General features: G+C 34.1%; 5 protein-coding genes across 7 annotated transcripts; 4 read left to right on the top strand and 1 right to left on the bottom strand.

The window, feature by feature from the left end:
* Positions 1-2036: 2036 nt before the first annotated feature.
* Positions 2037-5846, top strand: LOC129249432 (RUS family member 1). 3 transcript variants are annotated; one of them, XR_008582652.1, is made up of 8 exons: positions 2037-2648; positions 2710-2892; positions 2945-3244; positions 3376-3526; positions 3596-3752; positions 3817-4150; positions 4286-4506; positions 4786-5846. XR_008582652.1 is itself a non-coding variant. In XM_054889243.1 (8 exons), exons 2-8 carry the CDS (start codon positions 2582-2584, stop codon positions 4345-4347), a joined length of 1254 nt encoding a protein of 417 aa, XP_054745218.1. In that variant the 5' UTR covers positions 2037-2315; positions 2451-2581; the 3' UTR covers positions 4348-5846. The 3 variants fall into 3 exon arrangements, 2 of the variants coding, with proteins under 2 accessions (XP_054745218.1, XP_054745217.1); XM_054889243.1 differs by having other exon boundaries at positions 2037-2315; positions 2451-2648; positions 4286-5846; XM_054889242.1 differs by having other exon boundaries at positions 4286-5846.
* Positions 5847-7317: 1471 nt separating this feature from the next.
* Positions 7318-8599, top strand: LOC129249436 (RWD domain-containing protein 4). Its single transcript, XM_054889248.1, has 3 exons — positions 7318-7645; positions 7708-7817; positions 7877-8599. Exons 1-3 carry the CDS (start codon positions 7538-7540, stop codon positions 8316-8318), a joined length of 660 nt encoding a protein of 219 aa, XP_054745223.1. The 5' UTR covers positions 7318-7537; the 3' UTR covers positions 8319-8599.
* A 664-nt stretch (positions 8600-9263) lies between these two features.
* LOC129249435 (exosome complex component RRP40) lies at positions 9264-10091 on the top strand. Its single transcript, XM_054889247.1, has one exon. The coding sequence runs from the start codon at positions 9348-9350 to the stop codon at positions 10035-10037; it is 690 nt and encodes a 229-aa protein (XP_054745222.1). The 5' UTR covers positions 9264-9347; the 3' UTR covers positions 10038-10091.
* A 408-nt stretch (positions 10092-10499) lies between these two features.
* On the bottom strand, positions 10500-11789 carry LOC129249434 (rRNA-processing protein UTP23 homolog). The gene is made up of 3 exons (XM_054889246.1): positions 11468-11789; positions 11211-11411; positions 10500-11158 (listed from the first exon to the last, which is right to left on the bottom strand). The coding sequence occupies exons 1-3, from the start codon at positions 11585-11587 to the stop codon at positions 10724-10726; spliced, it is 756 nt and encodes a 251-aa protein (XP_054745221.1). The 5' UTR covers positions 11588-11789; the 3' UTR covers positions 10500-10723.
* A 1521-nt stretch (positions 11790-13310) lies between these two features.
* LOC129249433 (dehydrogenase/reductase SDR family member 7) lies at positions 13311-14695 on the top strand. Its single transcript, XM_054889245.1, has one exon. The coding sequence runs from the start codon at positions 13423-13425 to the stop codon at positions 14386-14388; it is 966 nt and encodes a 321-aa protein (XP_054745220.1). The 5' UTR covers positions 13311-13422; the 3' UTR covers positions 14389-14695.
* Positions 14696-15008: the final 313 nt, after the last annotated feature.

The following is a 15008-nucleotide window of genomic DNA, read 5'->3' as shown; positions in this document are numbered from 1 at the left end:
ATCGCATTTTATAATAAGTAATAAGAGGAGAAAGCGTTATGGACACACGCTTTTTTCTGTTATATGAGTGCATAGTTAATAATACCTTACAAACATTTTATTAGAACTATGTCTACAAACCTGTTTTCTTTGCCGGCATCCATTTTATTTAGTTTTTACTTTGACGTTTTCCTTTACAAGCAGAAAAATAATGATCTATTACACAGAAAAACATTGTATGTCAAAAAGTATGGTTATTATCTAGGATTATTTTATAACTCAGATTTTGGGAGAGCAATTTTGTATGGGAAATCTCGCTTTTTAATTACAGATTGGGAGCTAAGTACGAAAAAATACGAACGGTATTTTTCCCCAGCAAGAAGAAATGTAAAATTCTTCGAAATCACAAAATTCGTTTTTATCCATTGCTTGGAAAATAACAAAAGTAGCGTCACTCTTAGCACAATAACCTACGAACTAATGAATAGAATATCATGAAATTTAACAGCTGTATTTTAAAGGTAACCGAAAAAGAGGGGAATGCAATAAAACTAGTGCCCACTATGTGTTAGGCCCGGGACCTTTTAGCGCATGTGCTATTTTTATTTTTTTGTTGACACCAGTGCTGCCGTTTTTATTCTCGTTGCAGAAGCGGCTGCTGTTCTTCATGATGTAAAAGCTGTTTAAAGGCATACTTTTATCTACTTCCAATATAATGGCTTAGATTACTCAAATAATACCTTGAAAATTTAAAACTGCAAAATAGGCGAACAAATTGTCCCTCTTCAACTCAAAAGTATGATCACACCACTTGACCTCCTCTGCGACGATAGCCTTAAATATTTGTTAAGATTACAATTACTAGAGAAACGAAATTGTTTTTAATAGTTGACAAAATTGAAAACTAAGTAACTTGAATGAGCACTCCGTTTCGTTACACAAATACGACATGAACATGGAATTCCTTGAGAGAATGTCTCGGAATCTTGTTGACTAAGAATCACGACTATACTCCATGAGCTCCGCCTAGCTTTCCTATTTTCGGACTTATAGATTTCTAATTCCATCTCATCCTGACAGAGACTTCTTTCTCCATCCTCTATTAAAAGACTGTGGAACAAAGTTCAGAGAGTTCATTCGCCTTTTCCTTCTTAATGAATTAAAAATATTAATATCTTTACTAGCTCGTCGATTGACTTCTCTAAAATATCTACATTTTCTCCAGGTGCTTTGGGATCTAATCCTACAGACTGTAGGATGATAATTTTCAACGAGTTCCGTTGACCGCAGTAATGAAAGTGGGGCCCTTAATCTTTTACAAATAATCAAGTTTTCGCTTAGACTAAAATCAGAACGTGACTTACCTCTTGCATTTGTATCAGAACTTCGCCAGCAGGTTTGGTGGGGACTCCGTCGGTAACAATGATTATGCAAGTTTTCCTGTGTCTGGCTTCAACCAGCTCGTCACTTACCTTTGGTTCACACAAGACAGTGCTCTGAAGGCAATTGAAAATACGTATTAGCTGTCAAAAGGGAGAAAAATTATTTGGGTAGCCTAAGAGTTTAGATAGTTATAAAGACAGGTCACTTTTACACAACCGCGTAGAGTCGTTTCGTACAAATTACTTGATCTTTTCGTACGAATTGCAACGAAACGTCACGATTTGGCCAGTTACGTCAAACCATTCGCCAAATTTGCTGTCTTCGAAAAATCAGAGGCAGTGACGAAACAATGAGATAATTGTGAATACATTAATAAAAAGTATGAATTTACTGCTATTGACTTTGCAAAAATGTCCTGTGTAAACGCCAAGTTAGCATCTATGATTTTAGTTCATGCTTTGGCTGTTCAATATGATTGAGTTTTTATAGTGTACATGAATATACAAATTTATAATGCAGTAATTCCGTTTACCTTTTTATTGAAAAAAACCTGCATCTAGAGTATTGAATTCTCAAATATTCTAAAATATTGTAGTCAATACGAGTGTCTGGTTACCTTCTTTTTATTAATCGATCTGGCTGCACTACTAAGAAGATGTCAAACATGAAAGTCAACAGAAAGATAATATAAAGAAGAGTAAAAGGATCACAAAGTCCTTATAAATAAAAAATTGATTATTTTCCTGATTTTATTTTGTAACAGGTTGAAATTTTCATTTTGTTTCAGCAGCAACGATTAAAAATTGTTTATAGCAGTTAGTTAATTAAATCACCGCAATACTAGTGCTGAAAAAAAAACAAAATAAAATCTAAGCAATTCGTTGCCAACTAACGTCAAGGCCCTTGGTGTACGAAAATGCGATGATGGCACGCAATTTTGTAGTCTCGATGAGGTGGGTATATGTGTGTTGTGTGTTGGCTTGAACTTGAGTAGACAAGAGATGCGAGAGCAAGTGACAAAAATTCAATAGAATAATTTTCGCGGAAGTTCTATGAAAAAATTACATTAAGTTCAAAAACAAAAAAAGGTCAACAGAAAGACGAGTACAGAAAACTTGGTTGTGAGTTAAACTTGGGGACAATTTATTAGTTTTAATGCAAAAATCTATAAAACTATTATATTGCTTTAAAAAACAAAGTAAACGTGGCATTTAAAAAAATGAAGGTGCATTTCCGCGAGCAATACGGCACGAAGGGAGAAGAAATCCTCTATATAACCCCCGCAGGTGACTTTAATAATCTTTACGTATTGAAATTCAATAATTTTCTAATTTTTACTGATTGCAGATCAAAGTAGCATAGTTCGCGTGCCATTGCGAACTGACAAATTGGTAATACAGGAGAAATTTTTTCTTTTCCGGTTTCTGCAGAAAATCTTCCTCCCGAAGGGCTATCCGGATAGCGTCAGCGAAGATTATGCGGCATATCAAGTGTGGGATACAATACAAGCATTTTGCAGCACCATTTGTGGTTAGCATAGCACTGCTAATAAGCTTATTAATTACTACACACCTACTTACAGGCACATTGTGTACACACGCTATACTAAAGGGTATAGGAGTAGGCAATGATAACATAACTGCCTATTCAGCTACAGTCGCTTGGATACTTAAGGAGGGAAGCGGACACTTGGGGCGTATTTTATTCTCGTGGTGGCAGGGCTCGCAGCTGGATGTAGATTCAAAGAAGTGGAGATTGCGAGCCGATTTTTTAAACGATTTGGCAATGAGTATCGAGATATATGTGCTTCCCAAATACCCCAATTTAAGTACGCAGCTATTGTGTGTCACTTCTGTAATAAAAGCTATTGTTGGAGTAGCTGGTAGGTGATTTTAGTTAATAAAAAAGTGGTTATATTGCGACAGAACTGGCAAGAGTTATGTGCAAAAATATTTGTAAATTAAGACAAACGAAAAGTTTCCAGTACAAATAGATTAACAGTGCTGTTTTTAGGCGGTGCAACTCGTGCGGCCCTTACGCAGCATCATGCGATTCGTGGCAACTTGGCCGATGTCGCATCGAAAGACAGTTCTCAAGAAACCTTCGTGAACTTGATTGCTTCATTTATAGGCCTTTATTTGCTAACACTCATTAAATCACAAAGGTAATATTGAAATTATACAAAGTTCTTCTAGATTTTTATTTTCCTTAATTATTTTTTTGTGTTTTTCAGTATACTGTACAGTGTTTTTATATTCGTAATTATTATTCATCTTTACTCCAATTTGAAAGCAGTCAAAGCTGTCTGCTTGCGCACATTCAATGAGTCCCGCTATTTAATTACTTTGGAAGAGTATTTTCGATCTGGGCGGATGCTAACACCACAACAGGTAACTAACTGTTGACAAATATTTAAGCTGCTCTTGATAACCGAAAGTAATTTTTTTTTGGCAGGTGAATAAGATAGAACGCGTCACTATTGGTCAAACAGTTTCTGTCTCGCTCAAGATCTTAATAGGATTGTCCATCAGAACACTCATCGACGAGTATAGAACAACTCACGCAATAGAAAATATAATTTCATCTTTCGACCCGCACGAACGTTTTATCATTGCTGAAAACAACAAAAACATAGGAGTATATTTGCATTTTGACACGAGGCCGCAAGATGTTTTGAAAGCGTATTTTTTTGCTGTTTCCTTTTTACAAGATCGTAATCAAATAAAGGACAAATATTGGGAAATCCAATCCAAATGGCAAGAATTTGTATCTCTGGCACAAAAAGAAGGCAAGTTTCTATTGTTAAAATGTTGCCAGAAGCAATGTAATATTTATTTTTCTGCAATATGTATGGCTGATGGTCAACTATTTAACCGCAAGTGAAAGCGCCAGAGTTTGGTTATTATTTTAAATTACTTTTTAGGTTGGCTTACGACTCAGCATTTACTTATGGTTGACGAGTATCGACTGGACTGGAAAGCTTAGGTATATCTTGGATAGCAAAGCCACATTCCGATTGGTCGAAGAGAGTTTGCAATTTTACAGTTTTGGCTTTTAGAAAAAGTATTTTGACATATATTGTAAAGCAAGATCTCAATTTTGCTAGAATTTTTTTGTTTTAAGAGACATCGAAGAAATAAGATGGTAATTTCCCATTTTGATACAAAAATATTTTGAGCTTTGTACTAATAATAGTATTGTGGAATCAACTATTGTACCAATGTTATCATATTAATTAAAAAATAGTCTATTGGATTGAGAAATTCTTTTTGATACTAGAATGTAAGGAAGTGATATTCACATATCTCATATCATAATTCAAAATAAAATATTCATAGCTTATTGTGATGTATATGTAGTAGATACAGCAGCCGTTATAAATTCTTTATTAATTTTATTTCCTCTTTAATATGATCTTCATAGAGTCACTTTGCAGCTTAATTCTAGCATTTAAGCTTGATTGTTTCGTCGGGCTCCTCTCACTAATCTCAGGTGAATGTCATGTAATGTCGTTAGCTGACCGGATGGACGCCGTTTGTAAGATGCTTGAAATAATCTAACGCATACTCCTTTTCTGTGCCGTTCTTCGTCATTAGGCAACACAAAATAAAAAGTGCAACTTAATAATTCAACCATTTTCACTCGATATATCTATAACTGTAAAGTCTGTAACAAAACCTTCTATAGCCTTACCACTTCGGGGATGTTCATGAATTGTATGAATTTATTTAACAACTAAAGAAATGTCAATAATACAAAAGGTATAAATTTTAAAAATATTTGCGCAAAATTTTGTTTCAAATACATATGTAATCTCAGAAAATACAAAACTTCAACTATGAAGACTCAAATACCAAACCAGAAGAGTTTTAAATGATTTACCAAAAATAAATATAATATAAACATATTTTACGAAACATTTTACGAATATAAAGTAGAAATATTTATAAGAGGTGGTGGAAGTATATAGTGAATTTATTTAAAAATGTATGTATGAAAAAATAACATCTGACAAAATACCTTACCATCATTGGATTTTTACTTAGATTTGTATTTCACAATTTTATTTCAAATCGGTTAACATCTGTTAGAAAACTTATCTTTTAGAAAGTATTATAGCAATTAGATTCGATCGTTAGAAATTCGTTGCTGAGTTTTTGAATGAGATATTGTACATTTAAGGTTTCAGTCAATTATTCACTGTAAGGCTTACATTATTTATTTGTAAACAAATTATTATGTAAATAAGAGTTGTTTTGTAGAATGTAATAACTAAAAATATCAAAAAAATTATGGTTTAATAATATTAAGACTATTTTAGGCACGTTCTAATCACAATAAGATAACTCCTTAGTCGTTTCAATTATGGCCGTGTATACATCCCGTCGCAATATTAAAATTTAATTAAAAATTATGTATACAAAGCTATGTGAAGAATCTGCAGAATAAAAATTTTACTTTTATGAAGTGGTTTCTGAAACTTTAATTTTCCTATTTTGGTCCTTGGGAATCGGAGTTATTTTTATATTTAGAGTATTCGACGAAGTCTTGGATATATAGCCCTTTCGGGTCATGGCGTGAGTTTTTAATTACCCAATACAATATTTAGTTGGAATCAGAAATTTAAAGAGTAAACATTTTAAAAGCAAATTCGTAGGCATCCCGCAATTTGATTTATACAACCAAAATTGAAAAAAAGAGTATTTTTGTTTATGAACTTTGTAATGCAAATGAAAAGTTTTTTCACAAGATTAAAACTTCTTCTAATTTTGATGGATCATTTCATACCGTTTACAGAGAAGTAAAGAAACTGAGTTGGTTCAATATAAGGAATATTTGGAATATTTCTGCGTAATAATGAAATTATATGCGATTTATTTCGCTCATATTTTTCACATAGCCTAAACGATTTTATTGTCTTTTAGCTAAATACACACCAGGCAACCGTTGCAGTAACACGGCCATGTTGAAGCAACCGTTGCCTCGTGTGTAGCTGTGTTGCCAATTGATTTTCGTGTTGCTGCAACCGTTGCCTGAAATATCAAATAAATTTGATTTTTGGGATAGGTTGCTGCAACCGTTGCTTCGTGTGTATCATTGTTTACTGCTTTTACTCGTTCAGTTCGTTGAAAACAAGCGAAGAAGAAGGTTTGTGCGGAGTGAAATAAAGTGAAAAAGGAAAAAATGGCAATTGAAAATAATGAAAATTATGTTAATTTTATTAACGAATATAAAAATTTGAGAGAGCTGTGGGATATAAGTAGTGAAAAATATAAAAATAACAATTTTAGAAAAAAAGCATACGAACAATTAAAAAATGAATACAATAAAATTGATAAAAATTTTAAGTCCGCAAAAGAGTTTCCTGTTGCAACATACCGCAAAGTTATTGCCAGTCTAATTTCTGCTGATATTGCCTCTCTCATTATAGTATCTTGTTTCGTTATTTTGGCCTTTACGAAGTCCAACAATTTTCTAAACAGGGCTTCGTCCATCCTCATGTAATTTTTATAGTCCGCTGGCTCATTTTCCTTCAGTTTTTTCAGCAGCCTCTCGTTCGAAAATTCGATTTTTTTTCAATTTTTGGACCAAATTTTTTTTCTCTTCTTTTGTTGCATCTCTTCTCCTCATTTTCGTACAAAAGTTCGTCAATTATAATAAGAGAAGTAATTTTACGTATTTCGTCGATCATTTAAAAAATTTAGTTTTACGTATCTTCCGCTTGTACCTTTCCTGCACCACAGTTATACACAATACTGAGATTGAAGCAACGGTCGCAACGTGTTTCTTAAACAAAGGCAACACATTGCTGCAACCCGTTGCTTCAACGGTTGCCTCGTGTATGTCTAGCTTTACAAGTCAACAACTGCGCCAGAGCAATATATCCGTTTATCAAAATACACAAACTGTTTTCTGTCTACGCTCAGCTCTGTTTACTTACTGCTTACGGTGAATTGCGTTTGCCAGTTTTGATGGTTTTAGACGATCCGCACGATTTTTCGTAGTTTCGTGGCTTGTCTGGCATCTCTACCTCTTCTGACAACATTCTGCAAATTCGCTCAGCTGTTTCTTTTGATTGTTTAGTTTTTGACTTTTTGTTTCTGTAGTTTTGGATACTATTTTATTAAAAATTTATTGTATTTTTTCTAAAATAAAAATAATTGCGAGCGAAATAATGGCGGAACTACAGGAACAACAAGCTGATGAACGAGAAGCACTGCTATCTATATACGAAGGTGACATAAACTTTAAACAGGTTGACGCAAACACTTTTCAGTACAAGGTAATAGTCCCAATAGTTGAATTATATATTTTGTATATTTTATATTGTGTATATAAATTTAGTATGGCGAAGATGATCACTACAAATCGTTTTTGGTAGAAATTAAATGGACTGAGAAATATCCGGATGAATTGCCGAACATCAATATGGATACCTTCTATAATCGCAATTTGTAAGTAACTTTTTAAGCTGATTTAAGATGATAACTACCAAATGTGTTAAATTATGCAGAATACCCGATGTTAAAAAGAAAATACAACAAGCATTGACGGAAGAGGCGGAACAGTGGTTGGGATGTGGCATGACCTACACCTTGTTTGAATGCCTCAAAGATCGGCATGATGATTTAACTATTGATCAGCCTGAGCATGTGCAAACGCAATCAATTGATCTTGAAAGTATTGGCGTTAGTGCACTAAAGATCTCAGACAATGCGGATGCTAACAAGAAAAAAGAACCAAAAAAAGAGCAATTAACAAAAGCTCAAAAACGCCGTCAATGGGAGCGCACGGATCACAAAGGCGACAGGCCACGTGGCTGGGATTGGGTAGATATTGTAAAGCATCTCTCACAAACCGGTAGTAAAGATAGCGACGAAGTGAGCACCTCAATGAGTAGTGCGAATGTTGGTGTGGTTGCGGGGAGTGCACTTTTGCAGCCGCTTAATATATAAAAATTAGATTCATATTTTTTTAAACTATGATTTTCCCATAATCAAGTACATAGCAACAGTCAAAACAGATGGGCAACAAATTTGAGTTTAATAAAAATTTAGCTTCAACTGGAATAGAAAAAAGGTTTTAAGTGAATTCAGTGTGTAACAAGCTTTTTAGTGGTAGATAGGCTCAAAACATTGTGATAGGGCTATCTCATCTTTTATCTATTTGTTAAAACTACAATATTTTGAAATGTATTGCTATTGCGAAAGAAATACACATCCATATTTCATTATTACATGACACTTATTTCATAAAAATGCAAATAGTTGACATTTGTATGTATGATACTTGGACTAATTTTCAAATGGAAAGGGATTTATTCAGAGCACCCATCTTTTATTTTTGAACCACAAACCAATTTGTACAACTTAGTTGGAAATACTACTATTGCAGTAATTGCATGAAAGGAACTCGACTTCATTACATATACTTTATAAATCACATTTTTGTACTACAAGTTGCACGTGTCTATAGGAACATTTGAAAATATTAACGTCAAGTACTAATTACCGAAAATTTTAAAATGTGGTAGGTTTTAAGCAAGGCGAATTTATTACAGGTGACAGCAAACACATATAAGTAAAACCCTACATGTATTTGTTGTTGCGATTGGTCCAACCATCACGTCAAAATCAGCAAGCAAATGTAAACATACGAATGTAAACATACCACTAAACATACAAACAAATCATATCATTTTGACGTAAGCCATACCTACGGTGAAAAATTCAGCTGGGTGAATGCTGTCACCTTAATAAATCCACCTTGGTTTTAACCTTATGGTGGTATAGAATGGATATAGAATTTAGCAAAAAAAGGTAGATCTACCACAAAAGTGGTATAGCTTTGCAACACTGGCCTGATTGACAGCATATTGACTTGGTTGACAGCTTCTGTTTTTATTTTATTTCCGTATTATTCACGTTTCTTCAACGTTCTCTTTTTGAAGTTCATTTACTTCCTAAATACCGGACATTTGTAAAATGAAAGAAATTGTTTTACCAGGTGATCGCATTTTAGCTGCTGAAGAATTAGCCAAGAGCAAAAAAGTAATTCTAGGGCCAGGGTTACGACGAGAAAATGAGCAAGTGATCGCTTACAAGGGAGGAAGACTTCATCACAAGGGACCAAACACCTACTGGGTTGATAGTTATCAGCAACGCTACGTTCCTGCTAGAGGTGAAGCTGTAATCGGTGTAGTAACAGCAAAGGCAGGCGATATTTTCAGAGTAGATATCGGAGCACACGAGCAGGCTTCACTTTCATATTTAGCCTTTGAGTCTGCTACTAAGAAGAATCGACCAGATGTAAATCCAGGAGATGTACTTTATGGCCGCTTAATTGTCGCTAGCCGCGATTTAGAGCCAGAATTGGTGTGCGTTAATTCAGCAGGAAAGAAAGGTAAACTAGGTGTACTGACAGACGGTTTTGTCATGAACTGTAGTTTAAACCTAGCGCGCTTAATTTTACGCAGCGATTGTCCATTATTGAAAGCATTAACTAAAGAAATGCCCTTTGAAATCGCGGTCGGATTAAACGGACGTATTTGGCTTAAAGCGAAAAGCCATCGGGAGACAATAGCGCTAGGAAATGCAATATTAGCAGCAGAAAATGCATCGTACGAGGAAATGCCAAAAATTTGTGAAAATATTGGAAATATACTATTTACATAATAAACTTCGCTAGACTTTTTTTAACCTAACGTACTTCATACTATAAGAAATTAATTATGATATGATCCTTTTTATTCGAGCAAATTTGTAAAAAAGTTTGTAAGTTGAGGGCGTAGATGAAACAAATATTTGCTTTATAGGGATTAATCTATTATAAATCCCTATTTTCCATTACAAGAAATATAGTTTACCAAACTAAAGAGTATTTACTTCAAACTACTATTTAAATTATGATTATTTGGCTACATCACAGTTGAGAGAATAGTCTACCATACTTGGTTATTTCTTGCTCCCCAGGGAGTTACAAGAAAAAATTTCTGAATTCTTTTAGTGCACCTTATTTTACTTGGCTGAGTTTTGACAAAAAAAAACGAATCTCCCATACTACAATCCTACATATGATACCCCATACGTATCACGATGAATATTTGTCGAACAAATCATACTGGACGTGGTGTGGCATTTTTTGTTTACAAAGTATAATTTATTGAACGATATTTACATATTTGATATCTTCTTTCTGATAGAGATAGTTGTGAAATATTATGAACGAACATTTGTCCAAATACATACACCCATACATATGTATGTTGGCACACTTTTCATTAGATGTACATATTTGAAACATACATATGTGCTAAACTTACTAATAACATTTATGAATATATCAACACCTCTTTTGCTTCTTATTGAGGGCTTTTAAGTACTGCCTTAACGTGTGTAGGTATCTTGATACGCTTTCTTTTGCTCTTCATGTTCGTTTTTCTAGATTCGTTAAGGCCATTCGAATTTGGTGGACTTTGTGTCTGAGCCTTTTGCTTTTTACTCTTTTTACACGATAGTGGGTTTGGATTCTTTGGCCCCTTTCGCTTATTGTGTGCCTTGTTAAGAACATCATTTTGTAAACCCTCATTTTGCTTCAAACGTTCAATGTGCTTTTCCACATCACTGCTTAACAACTTTTGAGATTTTTTGAAAATATATTTCTTTGAAGCTTTCGAGGGCTCCTCTAAAACTGGCGTCGCTTTATGCAAATACAGCAAACATCTGCCGGGCACTTTTCTAAGGCTTGTTTGCAGAGTACGGTCCTGTGAAGCTACGATGTACCGTCCACCTTGTGTCTACAAAACAAAATTATATGTAACTTTTCTTATATTTTTTTAAATAATTTACCATAGATTTTATACACTGTGAAGCCGGCACCGGAACACCTTCATGGCCGCATTTGTGCACATGAAATTGTTTGACAATCATAGTGGCACCTGAGAGAGGAGTCCCAAGGGATTCAGCCTCAAGTATTATACATTGCGTAGTTACCAATTTTATAGTTGACTGAAAATATTTTTTTAGTTGCTCCTCGATTATAACTTTATTCTGCAAAATTGATGGAGATGATTTAATTTATATTAAATATAATTGCGTATACTCACTTGTAAAGCCGCTTGACAAAACGTGGCATCAATTAGAACCTGGTAGGGTTCATGGTAATCGAAATTTGTTACAAAAAATTTCAATGTTTTGAGTGACTTCTTAAAGCGTGAAATCTTCATCCCTACATTAATTATATATACCGCAAGTTATCCTAGTTCATGAATTAAATCGACCTGCACAGGAACAAATCAAATACAGCCTAACAAGAATCACGATGTAGAGAACAAAGAAAATAAACAGACAAGGCAAGATTAAAAACAAACTACAGAAACCAGCAAAACTCCAACGTGAACTATTTCACCACACCTATTCCTTGTTTAATTGCAAGGCGAATTGAGTATCATTTCTCTATCATTCTCGGTTTAATTGTTCTACGACCAAGGCGAATTGAATATTCGAAAAAACAAATTCGGATTACAATACCATCTATAATTCAAAAACAGATCCAATTAAAATTAGTCGTTATAAGATCAACAACTGTCATTATTAGCTATTCTCGAGTAATTCGAATGCTGATAATTGTCAGTATTTTTTTATATGCAACAACGCTGAAAAACATTTACATTGCGAATTTCATTATTTAGTTGTTTGTTATACATTGCGTTTGTGTGATTTTATTAATTATATTAATGTATGCAAAAGATGCAATTGCCAAGGGAAACATAAGTATTCGTCTTCTATAATTCCATTTGATCTTTAGATTGGCAAATAAAACTAACAAACTAATCGCAACACAACTTGCTTGTTTTGTTTAATTTTAATTTAACTCTCACACGTTCAACATAATTGTAAGTTTAAAATGTGTCAATTCGTATTTTCCGGCACATTTACATCTTATGTTAAATGATATTAAAAAAATATCTGAACAAAAATATCAAGTGTAGGCCACGAACATCATTGTTAAAACATATCTCTCTTACCGAGTTTCTGGCCATCACTGCCTTAACATCAGCTGTTATTTCGGTTGCGCAATTTCAGTGCGCATTGAATGCAACTAAAAATAATTATATTTGATATTAAAATATTTAAATATATATTTCGAACAACAAGACATTAAATTGGTAAATTTTAGAAAACTTAAGATTAATGGTGCTTCGTCTATAATCATATATGTACATACATAAATCAGTATTTCTAAAAACAAATATCATATTATGGCTACAATTTTATTATATTTATAATCATGGAAATTGGTAAAAAATAAAGGTTTGGTATCGCTGCATATGAAATGTCACTTAACAAGACTTTGAGTAGCATCTAAATTCAACACGTTTTTGCCTGATAGCTTAAGATTTATGCCAAGTATGCATAATCAGACCTTAACTGATAATTAAATGTATTTGTAAAATCAAACCCATACATAATTTTTACTACTTCCTTTTTCTCTACTTGCTATTTTAAAACGCTTTCCAACATTGTCTTGCAGTTGACAGCTATTGATTCCAGGCGAATTCACACATCAACGAATTCGCCGGGATATGAGTTTTTTTATTTATTGTGCAAGGATGCTATTTTCATGGCAAAAATAATAAAATACAAACATTTATATTGGAAAAATATCGAATTTTACCTTTTGAAGAATTGATTTAATGCATGGTGATTTTAGAGGCAGGTAGTGCACGGGACTACTTTATTTAGTTATCACCACTGGGAGTTGTATTCGATGGAAAAATTGCCACAAAGAATGTTTGAGATGATTAAATGGCAAACATTTGTTAAGATATTGGGAATGTATTACATAAATTCCTTATTTACTTTATTTGTATATTTTACCGGGTTTGAGGTGAAAACTGTTTACGTTGGTGGTGAAAATCTTTAGTTATCAAAGTGCAAGCAATGTTTGCTCTATGTTCTGTATTCGCTTCTATCGCCAATCTTCATTCCTCATCAAGGTCTTGACTGTTTTGTAATAATTTGTTCTTCGGGAAATAAGACTAAAGTATAGGAAAGAGCGATGACATTTTTAGAGTTATTATTTTTGCTTTTAGTTGGCTACTACTTCATTTATGTAATTTTTTGGCTGATTCTGGATTGTAATCTGGGACTATGGTATAATTCATATTTCGGTTTACCCGTTTCGTCGATGCGTGGACAAGTTGTGTGGGTGACGGGAGCTTCAAGCGGTATTGGAAGAGCTCTGTCGCTTGTGTTTGCTAAATATGGAGTGCGACTAGTAATTTCTGCTAGACGGGAAAACTTGCTCGAGTCATTGAAAAAAGATTGCCTGGAGCGATCGAATGGTTTGTTGTCTGAGCGCGATGTTTTAATATTGCCGATGGATATGTTAATGGTGTCTGTTCATGAAAATTGCTTTGAGAGCGTTCTAAAGCACTTCGGGCGTTTGGATGTGTTGGTTAATAACGCGGGACGTTCCCAGCGCGCAAGCTGGGAAGAGATAGCGGTTCAAGTTGACCGGGACCTTTTTGAGTTAGATGTTTTTTCGGTTATTAATCTTTCACGAATCGCTGTTCGTTACTTTTTAAAACAGGCTGGTGGACATGGACATATTGTAGTAACATCAAGCATTGCTGGATTCTGTGCCGTCCCATTTTCGGCGACATATTGTGCTGCAAAGTCTGCCATAAATGCATATTTAAGTACTCTGCGAATGGAGCACCGTAACATTGATGTCACCACATTCTGTCCGGGCCCAGTTGCTACGGATTTCCTTCAGGAAGCCTTTACTTCAGAACCAGAAAAAAAATACGGGCGGAGCACAGCTAACCAAAAACGGATGTCTGCAGAACGGTGCGGAGCTCTATTTGCCGCATCGATTGCGAATAAATTGAACTTGGCTTGGTGTGGTTTGTTTCCGGTAAATTTTTTGGCCTATGCATCGCGATACCCGGGATTATCAAAACTTATTTTCAAGTTAATGGGCAATAGCACAATGAACAAAATACGTGAAGGAAAGCTGTGAATTTAATCACAATGAATACTGATATACATACATATGTATATACGTAACGTAACGTAATATTAAATGGTTGTAATAAAAATGATGCAGCAATAATAAAGTGCAGCGATTAACATAACCTCACATTTGGAGGTATTGCATTTAAGTAAATTAAAGAAGCATTTGCATATTTCGTACTACATTTTTTGACGCCTGTATTCGCAAACTTAAATTTTTAAAGAAAAATTCGAATAAAGATTTATCATAAGTTAACTTGTTTTATATAAAATATTTGCCATATCTTATTAAAAACGATTGAAATTTTGTTTATAAAAACTATTAAATAAAAAAATAAAAAAGCGACATTATTTAAAAACGTTCTGTGCGGAATACTCATGCAGATTTAGTAAGTATTTCTGCAATCCCTTTTTATATTTTGTATAGAATTTGAGACCTTCACCATGCTAAAAGATTGTTTAAATTAGATAAGGCCCGATTGGAACTAAGGTGCATTAAAAGAGATGCAATCCATAATCGGCTATTTGCGGCTGTTGCAACGTTGTTGTTGATGTATCAGCGCAAACATTCCCCTACATGCACGGGGAATGCTCTTGGAGTGATAGTTCTTAGCTGAATACAAATCC

Source organism: Anastrepha obliqua, chromosome 5 (assembly GCF_027943255.1).
Source record: "Anastrepha obliqua isolate idAnaObli1 chromosome 5, idAnaObli1_1.0, whole genome shotgun sequence".
Taxonomy (NCBI): domain Eukaryota; kingdom Metazoa; phylum Arthropoda; class Insecta; order Diptera; family Tephritidae; genus Anastrepha; species Anastrepha obliqua.
Note: the sequence above shows the minus strand (reverse complement) of the source record. Positions and strands in the feature narration are given on the sequence as shown.